At 32.8% G+C, this 14930-nt stretch overlaps 1 protein-coding gene across 1 annotated transcript in view; it reads left to right on the forward strand.

The window, feature by feature from the left end:
• Positions 1-14930, forward strand: part of LOC134684606 (uncharacterized) — a 106672-nt gene that overhangs the window by 25384 nt on the left and 66358 nt on the right. The window contains exons 7-19 of the mRNA XM_063543905.1: positions 189-302; positions 535-792; positions 1729-1855; positions 5068-5278; positions 5815-5973; positions 7766-8120; positions 8555-8849; positions 9331-9457; positions 9927-11096; positions 12381-12488; positions 13125-13334; positions 13762-14033; positions 14272-14422. Of these exons, the coding sequence (XP_063399975.1) occupies positions 189-302; positions 535-792; positions 1729-1855; positions 5068-5278; positions 5815-5973; positions 7766-8120; positions 8555-8849; positions 9331-9457; positions 9927-11096; positions 12381-12488; positions 13125-13334; positions 13762-14033; positions 14272-14422 (3557 nt within the window). The remainder of the gene's footprint in view (positions 1-188; positions 303-534; positions 793-1728; positions 1856-5067; positions 5279-5814; positions 5974-7765; positions 8121-8554; positions 8850-9330; positions 9458-9926; positions 11097-12380; positions 12489-13124; positions 13335-13761; positions 14034-14271; positions 14423-14930) is intronic.

The following is a 14930-nucleotide window of genomic DNA, read 5'->3' on the forward strand; positions in this document are numbered from 1 at the left end:
TTTTAAAATATAAATCAAGTCATTGTTAAAGCTATCTTTAAAAATTGAGTTATCTTCCTTTATCTAGAAATGCTGTTTAATCAACTACATCCAATGCAATATTTTTAATTTCACTTCCCACTGATACATTGAAGCACTCTTTACCCTCAGTACTTACAAAAACTTTGATTTTGTTTTACTATTGATAGAGACCTGTAACTGGAGAGCTGATAGTACCCGTTGTTATCCTGGAACTTGTGCTAATGAGTTGGCAGATAACTGTAAATGTTCAGGGAACTTTACTGGAAATCATTGTGAAAAAAGTAAGTTCAAAATTTTATTTTGAATCAGTTTTAAAAAAGAAAACAACAACACTTAGTAAATTTTATGCATTCAACACGTGTTTAATTCACAGATGTCTCAGCTTTTATTTATTTACTTTTAAAGTTGTAAATATTCAGATATTGTTGTTTGAAACTGGACCATTGCTGTGTAGAGTATTAGCTTATGTTTTAAAGAAAGTTGCAATTATCTCCCTTTATTTATCTTTTTCAGTAATGGATGACCCTACGATTGCCTTTAACCATGCAGCTTTTTATGATAAGAGCAAGCTACACAAGTTGGAGAATGACCCAAATTATGTTGGGAATGATATACCTGTTTATTGGACAAACTTTGTAGGGTTTAGTACTATTGAGACGAGTATGGCTGCCAAATATCTACAACCACCAGACATTAGGGATGCAGATCATTATGTGACTGCTTTTAGAGTTGGTCTGATTGTGCAGAAGTTAACAGTGTCATTTTATAAGAGTAGGTTGATCAAAGTGTTAAGAAACTACCTGGCTGTATTTTGACAAACAAATGGAAGTTTTTAACGACCTTGATTGGCTATATAGCCCTTGCATGGTATGAAGAAAAAAAAGTTATACATGTTAAAGGCCGTACTTTAACCTATTATTGTTAACTCTTTATCCATTGTGACTTAAATAGAGAGTTGTCTCATTGGTTCTAATACTACATCTTCTTATTTATTCTGACAGATCACTATTAAACCACTACTTCAGTACTAGTATTGTATCAGTAATAATTGGTTCTTATGGTAGCTTATTATGTAATGATGCAAATATATTGTAGGAGTACTAGTTTTAATCTACCTTTGTACCTAAAAATGTCTTCTGAACAATAATCCTTCAAATTTTGATAACAGATATACTACTTATATTTGATTTAAAGATTACCATTTTCAGTGTGAGTCTTACGGGCAAGTTTTGTGCTCCTGACATATCTTTTCATTACAAGATTTATGCATTTTTGCACCTGTCCCAAGTCAGGAGCCTCTGGCCTTTGTTAGTCTTGTATTATTTTAATTTTAGTTTCTTGTGTACAATTTGGAAATTAGTATGGCGTTCATTATCACTGGACTAGTATATATTTGTTTAGGGGCCAGCTGAAGGACCCCTCGGGTGCAGGAATTTCTCACTACATTGAAGACCTGTTGGTGACCTTCTGCTGTTGTTTTTTATTTGGTCGGGTTGTTGTCTCTTTGACACATTCCCCATTTCCATTCTCAATTTTATCCTTTTAAGATATTTGGTATCCACAGATTTTAACTCTTTCTCAAGTATGGACATATATGAATGCTTGAAGTTTAATAAAGAGAGAAAAATAAATTCTTAATTTAACTTCTGATTAAAAAAAAAACCAACAAATTTTAAAGATTATTTTAATTAATTATTTTTTGTACAGATGGAATGTTTGAGTCATCTCAGGTGGAGGAATGCAGTGGAATGGACAGGGACCTACCTGTGGATACCAAACATTGCTCAAACCAGTTTATCTTAAGTTATTTTCCAACAACACTACATAATGATAAGTAAGTCTATTAATAAAGTTTTGTTGACCTAAATCCTCTAGTTCAGTGATTACAGAGGAGGTTTCTCAGATAACTTTGATGATTTATGCTTTAATAATGTTTAACATTTTGACTTTCCGAGCTCTTGATTTCAGACGTGCCTGCTGAAAGTTATTCCAGTCTGAATATTGTATAATACATTGATTTGATTGATACCCATATGTGCAAGGCCGTAACTAGGCATCTCATTTTAGTGAGGCAAAATAATTGAAAAAAATAATTTTTTGGAGGGTATGAAATGAATGGTGCAAAATCCTGCATTCTAGGCATTTTTAGAGAGTTTGATAATGTTTAAATTTGGACACTTTTTATATAATTTTTTTCATATTTTAAGACTTTTACTAACACCAAATTTTTAACAACTTTATTTGAATTTATATGTAAGATAATCATCCAAACACCACTGATTTGAGTCTGCTGCCAGAACATAGAACAAACATCGATTCAGTGGAGTTTTCCGAATTTTTCTATGGCCGGTTCTGTCAAATCGTTTCAGAATCATAATTTGGTCTGATGATATGCTTATCGCGATGAACATGGAGCATGGCAAGACTGCACAATCTCTCGCCACTCATGCATGCTCTTTTCCAAGTTTTCAATCGTTTCAGGGCAGTCTGTGTGTCTAAAGTTAGCCCTTTATCATCAACACAATGAGCAATGTCTTCTTCCAATTCCTTCTCAATCAGCAATTCCGTAGCAGCACCGGTAGTAACAGTTTTGTTTGCAAAAGGGAATTAAGCTTTCCTGGAAGCACCATCATACAGTCACAGTTACAAAATATTAAACTCGCTTTTATGCTATCAAAGATTAGATAAGATACATGTATATGATTCTATCTATATAGTTAGTATATGATATGGGTACAGGGGAATTGAAATAGAGTTTTTGACATTTACATGTTGGTCCGTAATTTCAAATTATTTCTGGAAATAGTTGGTGGTATTTTAGTTCCAGAATCTATAAATCTAGGGATAAGGGGTTGGGGGTGTCTGATTCCGAAACCCTGAATATAAAGAAACGAAATTCCGTAGTCCCTAATAAGTAAAGACAAAATCCTGTGTTAAAGGTTCTACCATTCCTCAATAATATCAAATTGGAATACGGGATATACTTTCAATTTTTAAGGTTAAAGAAACATGGATAAAAACTAATCCATGTATGTTTCATATTATTTTTTTTATTATTTATCTGTAAAGAGAAAGATTAAAGTTCGTGAAATGAATACGCAGACAGGACTGCCCCCTTGCAATGCCCAGTACTTGATTTGTCAAAAGTTGGTGAAACGGAGAAATGAATACGCAGACAGGACTGCCCCCTTCCGAAGACCGGTACTTGATTTGTCAGTCTACTTATCGTTTTTTGTATTGTTCTAATGAAGTTATATTCAATACCCAGACTCTGTTCACAAAAAAACTAGTTTACTAGAATTATTCCTTCTTTACCTTCCGTTTCGCTTCTCCTTTTTCTGCAAGAGCCTGTTTTTAACTAGAGATCCATGATGATTATCGTTACTAGGCTAATGTAATCGAGAAACATCACCCATTGAGATGCTGAGTTATATCCAGGAAGAATAGTTTAAAAGGAATGATGACAAGTTATAGAAATTAAGGTTGAGACAGAACAACAAATGACTATTTTATTTATATATATGTATAAAAAAAAATCAGTGCTGAAATTTTAGTGAGGCAATTGCCTCACTTGCCTCAAGGGTAGTTACGGCCTTGGTGTGGACCAATTCTGTCAGTAATATTTGCTTTGATTTGTGGGATTTAAGTTATACATTTTGTACATATGGGGTCATTAAATAGTTATTGTGATAAAACATAGGTTACTTTTTAAATGGAAAAAATAACCATAAATTCTGTTATAAAAGTCCTTTTGGTTTTCATGCTTTAAGAAGTTTTATTACTATTGCTATCGAAACTTTTTGTCTTGAGTCCAGAAACATATGTTGCTCCCTCTTAAATCATATCACTTTTAATGGGAGATGTTTAACCATAAGAGGGTGGAGTATAGCCTAAGCATGCTTCAAGATGTCTATAAAATGACCCACAAGATGAAAGTTAGTTTATTTGTCTTTGAGAGTTGAAAACTGATGTGAAAAAGAAAAGGAAACAATGAAATAAGGATATATTTAATACAACATAATTGTCATATCTTTAACAATTTAAAAAATTTAATATATTAAAGCTGAAGGACGCCTCCGGGTGCGGGAATTTCTCGCTACATTGAAGACCTGCTGGTGACCTTCTGATGTTGTTTTTTTATTTGTTCGGGTTGTCTCTTTGACACATTCCCCATTTCCATTCTCAATTTTTAATAGGATTTTTGTGACAAAAATGCCGGTTATTAAATTGGGGATGCTCGGCGGGCGGGCGGGCGGGCGGTCGGCAATCAAATGTTGTCCGTGCATTAACTCAAGAACCGTTCAACCAAAGCTTTTAAAATTTCAATATGTTGTTACTGACAACTAAATGAAGGTCAAGTTTAATAATGGCCATTTTGACTTTTACCGTTCAGGAGTTATGGTTCTTGAAAGATTGAAAAATGGCGTTTCCAGTCGTGTCCGTGCATTTACGCATGAACAGTTCTACCAAAGCTTCCCAAATTTTAATATGTTGTTACTGGTGACAAAATGGATGTCAAGTTTAATAATGACGATTTTGACTTTTACCGTTCAGGAGTTATGGTTCTTGAAAGATCGTAAAATGGTGTTTCCATTCACGTTGTTGCATTTACTCACAAACCATTCAATCTAAGCTTTTCAAATTTTAATATGTTGATACTGATGACAAAATAGAGGTCAAATTTGATATTGACAATTTTAACTTTCACCAATCATCAGTAATGGTTCTTGTGATATTGCCAGGACACAAATAAATGCTAATAAATCCGGTTTGCTGTCGTTGTGACAGCCTCTTGTATGTTTTCTGATATTTGTCTCTTTTTTGCAGTTTTAGTTTATGAAAGATTAGATTGATGTTTTGATCATGTTGAAATATGTTTTAGAGCATAAAAAACAAATAACATATGGCACTACATAATATTCAAAATGGTTTGAATATAAGTCCAAACTCATCACAAATGATTTAAAATACATCTTCATTACAATATGTGTCTATAGCATAAAGCAAAATGAATATTGTTGAAACACTAATTGATTACAATTTAAGGATAATGTTTGCAGTAAGTGCAAAGAATGGTGGTTATTTAGATGTACATAATAGAGAAACTGATGGAGTTAACAGATATTATTATGAAGGAAGGACATTGGTCCGTGAGTTTGAGTTCCACTGGGATCTGGTCAACCCTTACCATTGCTCTGTTACACAGGGGTTAGGATGTGATGCCTTTGCTTCTGTTAAAAGTGATATAACAGATAATGTAAGTTATCTTTAAAAAATTTAAGTTGCAGTAAAATTTTCAAATACACTGAACATGACCTTCATATTCTCAGGTTTATGTATTTGGTTATGATAGTTTACAATGAATCTATGGTCAGATACTCTTTAAACTTAATACTGTAAATTCAGAAATTATTGCGTGCATTTATTATTGCAATTTTGTCATTTTAAACATATATGCGATTTCAATTTTAACGATTTTGAGAAAAGTCATGCTGAATTCAGTTAAAATATTGCAAAATGCGAGTTTTAATTATTGCGTCACAACTCTGTCGCATTATACGCAATAATAAAAACCTCTCAATAATATCTGAATTTACAGTACTAGGGATGTAAACTTGGTGAACAATTACTTATAGTGTACTTGTTGGTTTCATCCCTATTTGATTTAAATAAACACATCTCCAATATGATGTGAACATGTAAAATCTATGCCAAATTCTAGTTTTCCTGAATTTCATTGTTCACCCTTTACTATAAGTATATAAATTCTTCATATAATATCTGATCTTTCAGCCAAACATAACTTTGTCCTTTGGAGGTTGGGCAGATGATTTGTCTGGATTATCATATTACGACTATGATGTTTACGAGCTTGGTCATAATGGAGTGGAGTTAATTGATGGCATGAGTGTAGTAATAAGCCAAACCAAGATACATGTAGATAATCGCACAGTAAGTAGTAGACTTTCAATTCAGGGGTCAATTGTTTTAGTAAGACATTTACCATTCCTTTGATTATCTTCATTTGCATACTGGTAAATTAAAACATAGCAGTATATTCTTCAATTTAAAGTGAATTACTAAGGAAATAGGATCTTATTTGTTGACATTTAGAGAATCTGAATTTCCGTAGTCTTCTGTATGTATATTTATATATACATGATATACCTCGCCAAAAGTTAAGTAACACCTTAATGTTTTTGCTTCTATTTTTTGTTTTAAAATATAATTTGATACTGCTTTGTTTCCATACATTTCTTTAATCTATTGTTAATCGACAGGTAAGAATTGAGGAATAGATTTTTTTCCTATACATGTATCTTTAAAATCAAGTTTTCGAAATCTACATACAAGTTTTTCCCTTGCAAGTTTCGTGCAAAAAAAGTAAGGTGTTTCAAGTGCTGTTTTGTCAGTGTATACGATACATTTTCCGTTAAGGAACATGCCCAGACAGTAGTTAACAAGTGCACAGAAATGGCTAGTCATTGGTATGCGCACTACTGGTTTGAGTCTGCACAGAAGAGATATCCACTTTGATGTATCATACAGTGTAATTTCCAGATTATTAAGGCGCCATAGAGAAAGTGGGACCGTTGATGAGCATGAATGTTCTGGTAGGCCAGGTAAATCATCTGCAAGAAATGACAGGGCAATTTCATAGTCAGCACGTGGACATCCATTCACTACAGCTCCGCTTAAGCAAGAACTGAGGAATACATGGTCAGGTGAGTCTATGAACTGCAGACTAAATTGTGCCAATTTACGGGCCTGTAGGCCAGTCAAAAGACCATTACTGACTCTCAGGCATTGTCCAGCTCGACATCAGTGGTCTCATGATCACTGCAGTTGGACTTTAAGAGTTTGAGACAGTGGCGTTGAGTCCATTGGTCTGACGAGAGTAGATTCCTCCTACATCATATAGATTGGCGCATATGCGTATGGCGTCTTGGAATACAGCATACAGAGAACAGTGTTTGGTGGTGGGGGTTTGACAGTTGGGGATGCTTTTCAATTGATTGCAAAATGGACCTCTATGTTCTGAATGGGACTTTGACAGGTTAAAAATATTGCGATAAGATCATTTGGAATATCGTTGTGCCACATTGATGATATTGGTAGAAAAATCAATAACAGGATTCCGGCTTGTCATAATTTACAAGAATTACGAGCAGCCTTAATTAAAGAATGGCAATTCCTGCTAGAACATTGCGACACACAGTTAAAACATGAGGCGAATTGTAGATGAACTTTTCCAGAAGCATGGAGGATACACTCACTACTAACATTAATTGTACTTTAATTTATTAACAAATTGTCAACCTCGAGTTTTGAATAGAATTAACTGTTTAGTGTAGAGCAAATTTGTCAAAAACTTCAGTATAAGTTGAAACTTTATCTTGTGTTATTTTTCGCCATTTTACAACCATTTGCCCAAAATGAAATACCTACTAAAACATTTAATCATGAGAACGGTCCAAAATTTGTACTTTTCATTTAACATTATGTATGTTATCTTATTAAAATTCAAACTCAGTTCATTGTATCAACATTTCGATTAGTTATAAGATCGGTAAAAAACAATTCTGAAAAATAATCAGGTGTTGCTTAACTTATGGCGAGGTGTATATATGTATGTTTTGATGTTAACTGTATATCACTTAAGCTTTGTGTAGGAAATGATTGTACTTTTATTATTTATTTTAGAAAACATCTACTTTTCCATGCTGTCATAATTATTTTTTAGAACACATTTACTGTTCCTAGACCTGGAGCTTACTCCCTACATTTTTTTGCCTTTGACAAGGCAGGCAATTATAAAACTGGACGAGCCTTGTTCCTGTTTGACGACCAGTCGGTTGTTGATAAGTATGATCATCAGCAGACAATCTGCTCCACGTCTTCCCAGAATACATCATATCAATGGGTAGTGACTAATACAGATACTCTACAGATAATATGGACAGACAGGTTTATAAATACTCGACATGAAGACAATCGCTGGCTGAATGAAGTGCAGACATTTTCACCCAGTGCTGAGACTTCTATATATGAAGATTTATATGGCAATAGGACAAATAAGTTGATAAATAATCAGCATGGTAATGTATAGTAAAAATAATGAAAAAAAAGAAAGAATGATATATAAATCTTTTCCTATCAATATAAATCAAATTGGCTAAATACAGGTGCAAAGAAGTTGTAGCCCCCAAATAAAATGGGGAACCTTTGTTGCGGATGAGTATAAATTAAACCAGAACTTTATAGTCTTGTATAGCATTTGATGAATATTGTCTGATTTATGTATATGATTTACACTGTGTACAAGAGTTTTTCACCACACACACAATTAAACATGGAATATAAGATAGATTCAACAAATCATTATTAAATGCATAACAATTGATTACTAAAATAACATAGTTGCAAGGTAAAAACTTTTGTTTTTATTAATGTTAGATATTAAAAAAATCTTTAAATTCTTTCTTATTATTATTTTAAAATGGCTTAAAAATATTGAATAATAATTTTTCAGGCATTGTTGATTTTCAAGTGTCATTTGACGTCCACAGCCCTTTATTGAAAGATTCCCGACCTTTAACCTCTGTATCTGACATTCATAACCAGTATGACATTCTCAAGGTCAACTGGACAGATGGAGATAGACTGACGTCAACAGTAAGGGCGTTAGATGTTCTTGGAAAATTTAATGAGGATACAATCATAATATACAGAGATGCCACGCCCCCTGTCATAGAGAACTTGTGGTTGACAAGAGGGGACAGAGTCAATATAAGTGTCCATAGAATCGAGGATTTCACAGAAATGATGTGAGTAACAGTAATTTATAAATGATATATTACAGCTGCATCTAATCTGATGTCAAAATTAAGGAAAACAAATCTTGAGAAATTGTGTGCCATGAATTACCATCATCAGGGATATTTAGGACCCAAACAATTGAAAGCTAGTGATGAATTTATAGGTAGAAATGTTTGGATCTACATGACCAGATGGGCTTAAAGAATAGCCAAATTCATTTTAGGTCATATTTGCGAGATATTTTTTGAATTGAAAAAAACAATACAATTTAAGATTGATGTGTTTCTGATTGGGGTTTACCTAAAAGAAAGTAATGAGACAGAAAATACAGAAATTAAGACCTTCCCCTAAGCTAGACCTTTTGATGAGTAATTTGCATGTCCTCATTCATCTCAGTGACATCTTAAAATGAATATTAAAAAGACTTTCAAATCCAACAACTAGCTAGTAAGAAAACCAAATAGTATGTACATGTGTTATTTTCTACAGAATTGAATGGGAAGCCTATGATGATCACAGTGGTTTAGATTATATTTATTGGAAACTATATGACAAATATGGTGGTACTGAAGTCTTACATGGTCATGAGGATATCATCACTCAAGGAGGGGCAGATGTAAGTTATATATCAAGTCATGTGTCAAGTATGTTTCATCTTTTGAATAATGTCATTTTTTAAAAGTTATTCATTCCATTTCATTATTCAGTGACAATTCAGACTAGAATTTTGTTTATTCATGATAGGTATACACATTGCAGAAATGTTCTGGTTAATCATATACCTTCATAGCAAAAAACTTTTCATTGGAATTTCATGGTAGGAAATATTTTATTTCTGTTAGTTTTGAAAAGTTTGAAAATTTGTAGCAATCAACATATATCCCTATGAAAATATAAATTATATAAAAGTTGCAATGTAAGCACACTCAAGCCTGTATTTATTGTATGGGTTTGTTTAATGCATACCAAAGTTTCATATAGGCAGATACCTGAAATAGGCTTGTTTTCCTTCTGCTCATTACAAATCAGTTTTCTTTCAAAAAACATTCATTTTTCTTTTATTGGAATTTTGTTATGTAATTCAGGCATTGGAAGAGTGTGAAAACATGTATAAATCCTATGCAAGGGGAGCTTACTGTTACTGTACACCATTCATGGGATGTTATCATAGGCATTTCCAAGTAAAACCAGAGATTAAAGCACATGGAGGACTGATCCACAACTTATACAAGGGTGTCCATGATTATGATTACCACATAGATATATCTGTAACCAACAAGGCTAATATTACTACACTCCTCACCAAGAAGGTAAGACTGATCTACAACTTATACAAGGGTGTCCATGATTACGATTACCACATAGATATATCTGTAACTAACAAAGCTAATGTTACTACACTCCTTACCAAGAAGGTAAGACTGATCCACAACTTATACAAGGGTGTCCATGATTACAATTACCACATAGATCTATCTGTAACTAACAAAGCTAATATTACTACACTCCTCACCAAGAAGGTAAGACTGATTCACAACTTATACAAGGGTGTCCATGATTACTATTACCACATAGATATATCTGTAACTAACAAAGCTAATATTACTACACTCCTCACCAAGGAGGTAAGACTGATCTACAACTTATACAAGGGTGTTCATGATTACTATTACCACATAGATATATCTGTAACTAATAAAGCTAATATCACTACACTCCTCACCAAGAAGATAAGACTGATTCACAACTTATACAAGGGTGTCCATGATTACGATTACCACATAGATATATCTGTAACTAATAAAGCTAATATTACTACTCTCCTCACCAAGAAGGTAAGACTGATTCACAACTTATACAAGGGTGTCCATGATTATGATTACCACATAGATATATCTGTAACTAATAAAGCTAATATTACTACACTCCTCACCAAGAAAGTAAGACTGATTCACAACTTATACAAGGGTGTCCATGATTACGATTACCACATAGATATATCTGTAACCAACAAAGCTAATATTACTACTCTCCTCACCAAGAAGGTAAGACTGATCCACAACTTATACAAGGGTGTCCATGATTACGATTACCACATAGACATATCTGTAACTAATAAAGCTAATATTACTACTCTCCTCACCAAGAAGGTAAGACTGATTCACAACTTATACAAGGGTGTCCATGATTACGATTACCACATAGATATATCTGTAACTAACAAAGCTTATATTACTACTCTCCTCACCAAGAAGGTAAGACTGATCTACAACTTATACAAGGGTGTCCATGATTACTATTACCTAGTGTTGTCAACGGTTAACCGGTTAACCGCTTAACCGGTCGATCAACCGAATACCGAATACCAAAAACGCTAACCGGTTAACCGGACTTTTTATCAATTTCGATAGATTTGATAAAAATTTGTGTGGAAAATCAAATCATTAAACAGTTATGTTTTATTTAAAAATTGTTGTGGTGGTAATTTGTTTGTCAGATCAATTGTCCAGTATATTGATTGCTATTGTTAATCCTAAAAACATAAAATTAATTAGAGTTCTGGGCAGGATCTTTAAGAAACATAATTAGTCAATATGTTTTTTCAACAGTAACTTTAAATCAGTAATGAGATTTAATTTTACTAATTACTTCATTATTTCGTTTTCGATCTAATATTGTGTAAACCTACTTTTAAATGTGCAACCTCCGTAGTGCAAGGGTAAGTCTTACTTTAAATTCAAAAATTGTGAAATGCAAACCAATGTGAATGTACTCAATGTATACATGATATTACGAGTAACATGCTTAAAGAAAAAAGCAAACACAGTGAAGAAACAGGTCGTACAGCATGATAATGACCTATAGTTGTTAATTTCTGTGTCATTTTGGTCTCTTGTGAAAAATTGTCTAATTAGCAATCATACCACATCTTCTTTGTTTTAATTGATCATTTCAAATTGAAACACACCCCATTATTTTCGGAGACAACAAGAGAAAAGGAAAGAATAATAGGTTTCAGACATATGACATATTCAATTCTACAAGATTAAGATTTTTTTTTATTTTCTAATCTGAAGTTGGTACAAACGCTATAGTTGACACTGTGTATTTGTTTATTAAAAGTCAAACTTCGCCAGGAATCCTCACACACAAGCCTTATAATGCTAAAGGAAAAACTTCAATTCTAAAAGCGTATTTATGACTTGGATGAAAGGTTGTCAAATTGACACTCATACCACATCTTGTATCTATGTGTAGGGTTCTATTGATAACGATTTCAAACACCAACTTAAATTACCGGTTAACCGGTTAATCGGTCGAACGATTATCTGAGTAACCTGTTAGGAAAAATTGTACGATTTGACAACACTACTATTACCACATAGATATATCTGTAACTAACAAAGCTAATATTACTACACTCCTCACCAAGAAGGTAAGACTGATCCACAACTTATACAAGGGTGTCCATGATTACTAATTACCACATAGATATATCTGTAACTAACAAAGCTAATATTACTACACTCCTCACCAAGAAAGTAAGACTGATCCACAACTTATACAAGGGTGTCCATGATTACGATTACCACATAGATCTATCTGTAACTAACAAAGCTAATATTACTACACTCCTCACCAAGAAGGTAAGACTGATTCACAACTTATACAAGGGTGTCCATGATTACAATTACCACATAGATCTATCTGTAACTTACAAAGCTAATTTTATAATTTTCCTCACCAAAAAGGTAAAAGTAGTAGTCTAGATGACTCTTTTAATTTCAACAATAAACAAGATTGACAGACATTCCAGGTACGTGTTCTCATGGGGAGAATTCTCCACAGATTTGGGACAATTACTTAAATGTAATTTCTTAGTTTAGAAGCTGTTTAAGTCAAATTTTACATATATTAAAGCAAAAAAGTTTTCTTTAAGAACCATCTACTTGATTAAGATCTTGACATCAGATCGATATCAGAAATGACTTTAACTGAAAATGATTTGGATCTTTATAGGTTTATTTTATTTTCTATCAAATATTTAGCACATTAAAATATCATTGCATTGTAATATGTCAGCTTCATGGATTTCCTTAGTTGAGTTAAACCACAAAATTGAATGTTCAACAAAGTATTAAAGTCAGTCAGAAATGAAACTTTGACAAATCCTTGATTTCAATGTTTTACAGAAATGAACTTTTTCTCCAATCCATGAAAATTTGTAAACATGAAAAAAAATTGCACAGAAATTGTAGTAATGCTGTATTATTTACTTCCAGATAACAATTGACATCAGTCCTCCACATGCAGGTGTGGTCCATGATGGTATTGTTGGTAGTCCAGAAGTAGATTATCAACAGGAACTGACCATCAGAGCCTATTGGGACCAGTTCTTTGACAGAGAAAGTGGGGTCTTCTTTTATCAATATATTGTTGGGAGTAGCTGTGCAAATAAAGATAATTTTGATCTGGAACTCACTCATCCTAATGTATGTGCATTTATAACAAAATTTATGTTGTAGAGAATACATTATTGTTGCTAAACTTTTGTGTTGTTTTTTGGCAATTTTAAAAGTGAAATTGTTGGAATAATCAGATAAGGTTTCATAAGCTGTGCAGTTTATGTGCAAATAAATCTTTATTTTTGAATTTACTTATCAGAAGATTTTATTCTATAACTCTGTATATCAATTTCAATGGGCCTCTTTAGTATGACAGAATCCCTTTTAAGTAATTCAACAGCAGAATGTTTTTCTTTTAGACAGAAATAGTACTTTTTCAAAGTTCATAGTTGGTATTTATTTGAATATGTTGACATTAAAATAGTTGAACTGTAGTTAATTTGTTTTAACCAAAACTAATGTGACATATATTGCACAAATATTTGTTTTTTTCCTATGGTTTTTAATTTTGTAGGTAGTAGAAACATATGACACCTTTGCTAGTGTAACAGTCAGTTCAGAGGGAACGTATTACTTCACTGTAATAGCCTATAATAGAGCATTAGAACCTTCTGACCCAGTCTGTTCTGATGGTGTTACAATAGATACTTCTGTACCAAGCATTGAACAAGTGGCTGTTGAGAATGCAAGAATTGTGGGAGGCTTGATAAAGGAAACATCAAAATATTACATTCTAGGATCAGACCGCAATAGAAGACTTATTTCCAATCCAACAACAGAATGTGTGTAAGTTTACAAATGTTAAAATGCCTTCATTTGTGTACTATGGACACATTCTTGGTTAAGATACTTAAATAAAAAAATCGTTTTATTTTTATTTAAATGATGTTTCCTCACCCCAGTCCAGGTGAGTAATTATGACCCCTTGATTCCTCGAAGAATTAGTACCAATCAAATACCACCATTGTTATTTGAATATTGTTTGCCCAGCTTACAGTTGTAATTCTGATGACAATCGTTACAGAGACAAGGCAACAGAAATATCAGATATAGACCTGTACCCCTTGGAACAGTATGATAATGGTACTATAGTAGAAGTTAATGGAACTGTGTTCTGTCAAAACTCAACTGGAGCACCAAGCAATATAGGGATTACTGTATCAAAGTCTTCTATGGTAAGATTTTAAGGGCATATGATACAGTTACAGGGGAGGTAATGACGTTGCTAACGTAAAATGTTATTTTTGCGACGTCAAAGTGTGACATACCGGGAAAAGATGCATTTTTCGACTGATTTTTATCATTCAAACTGATTTAATTAGAAAACAAGTGCATGGACCCCTATTTTTTAAAAGGACATTTTGTTTCATTTTGCAGGGAGATTATGTGAACCAAATTTTATAAAACTGTAAATAGTGCAATTTTTTAATGTTGATAAATATACAGCAAAAAAATATACGTTTTATTCTCAATGCATGACCATTTGATAAATATGAGTTATTTCTGAATAAAAAATGCATAAGTTATTTGGATAATTATAAAATACAGAAATTACAAATTATTTAACAAAAAACAATTTGTGTTTATCTTTTAAAACAAAAAAGTTATGGCTCTCTTTCAAAAGGGAAAATACGGCCACAAATCTGAATTTTTAGCAAATATACAAAATTTCGACCTCATTTA

The sequence above is a fragment of the Mytilus trossulus genome, chromosome 9, assembly GCF_036588685.1.
Source record: "Mytilus trossulus isolate FHL-02 chromosome 9, PNRI_Mtr1.1.1.hap1, whole genome shotgun sequence".
Lineage (NCBI taxonomy): Eukaryota > Metazoa > Mollusca > Bivalvia > Mytilida > Mytilidae > Mytilus > Mytilus trossulus.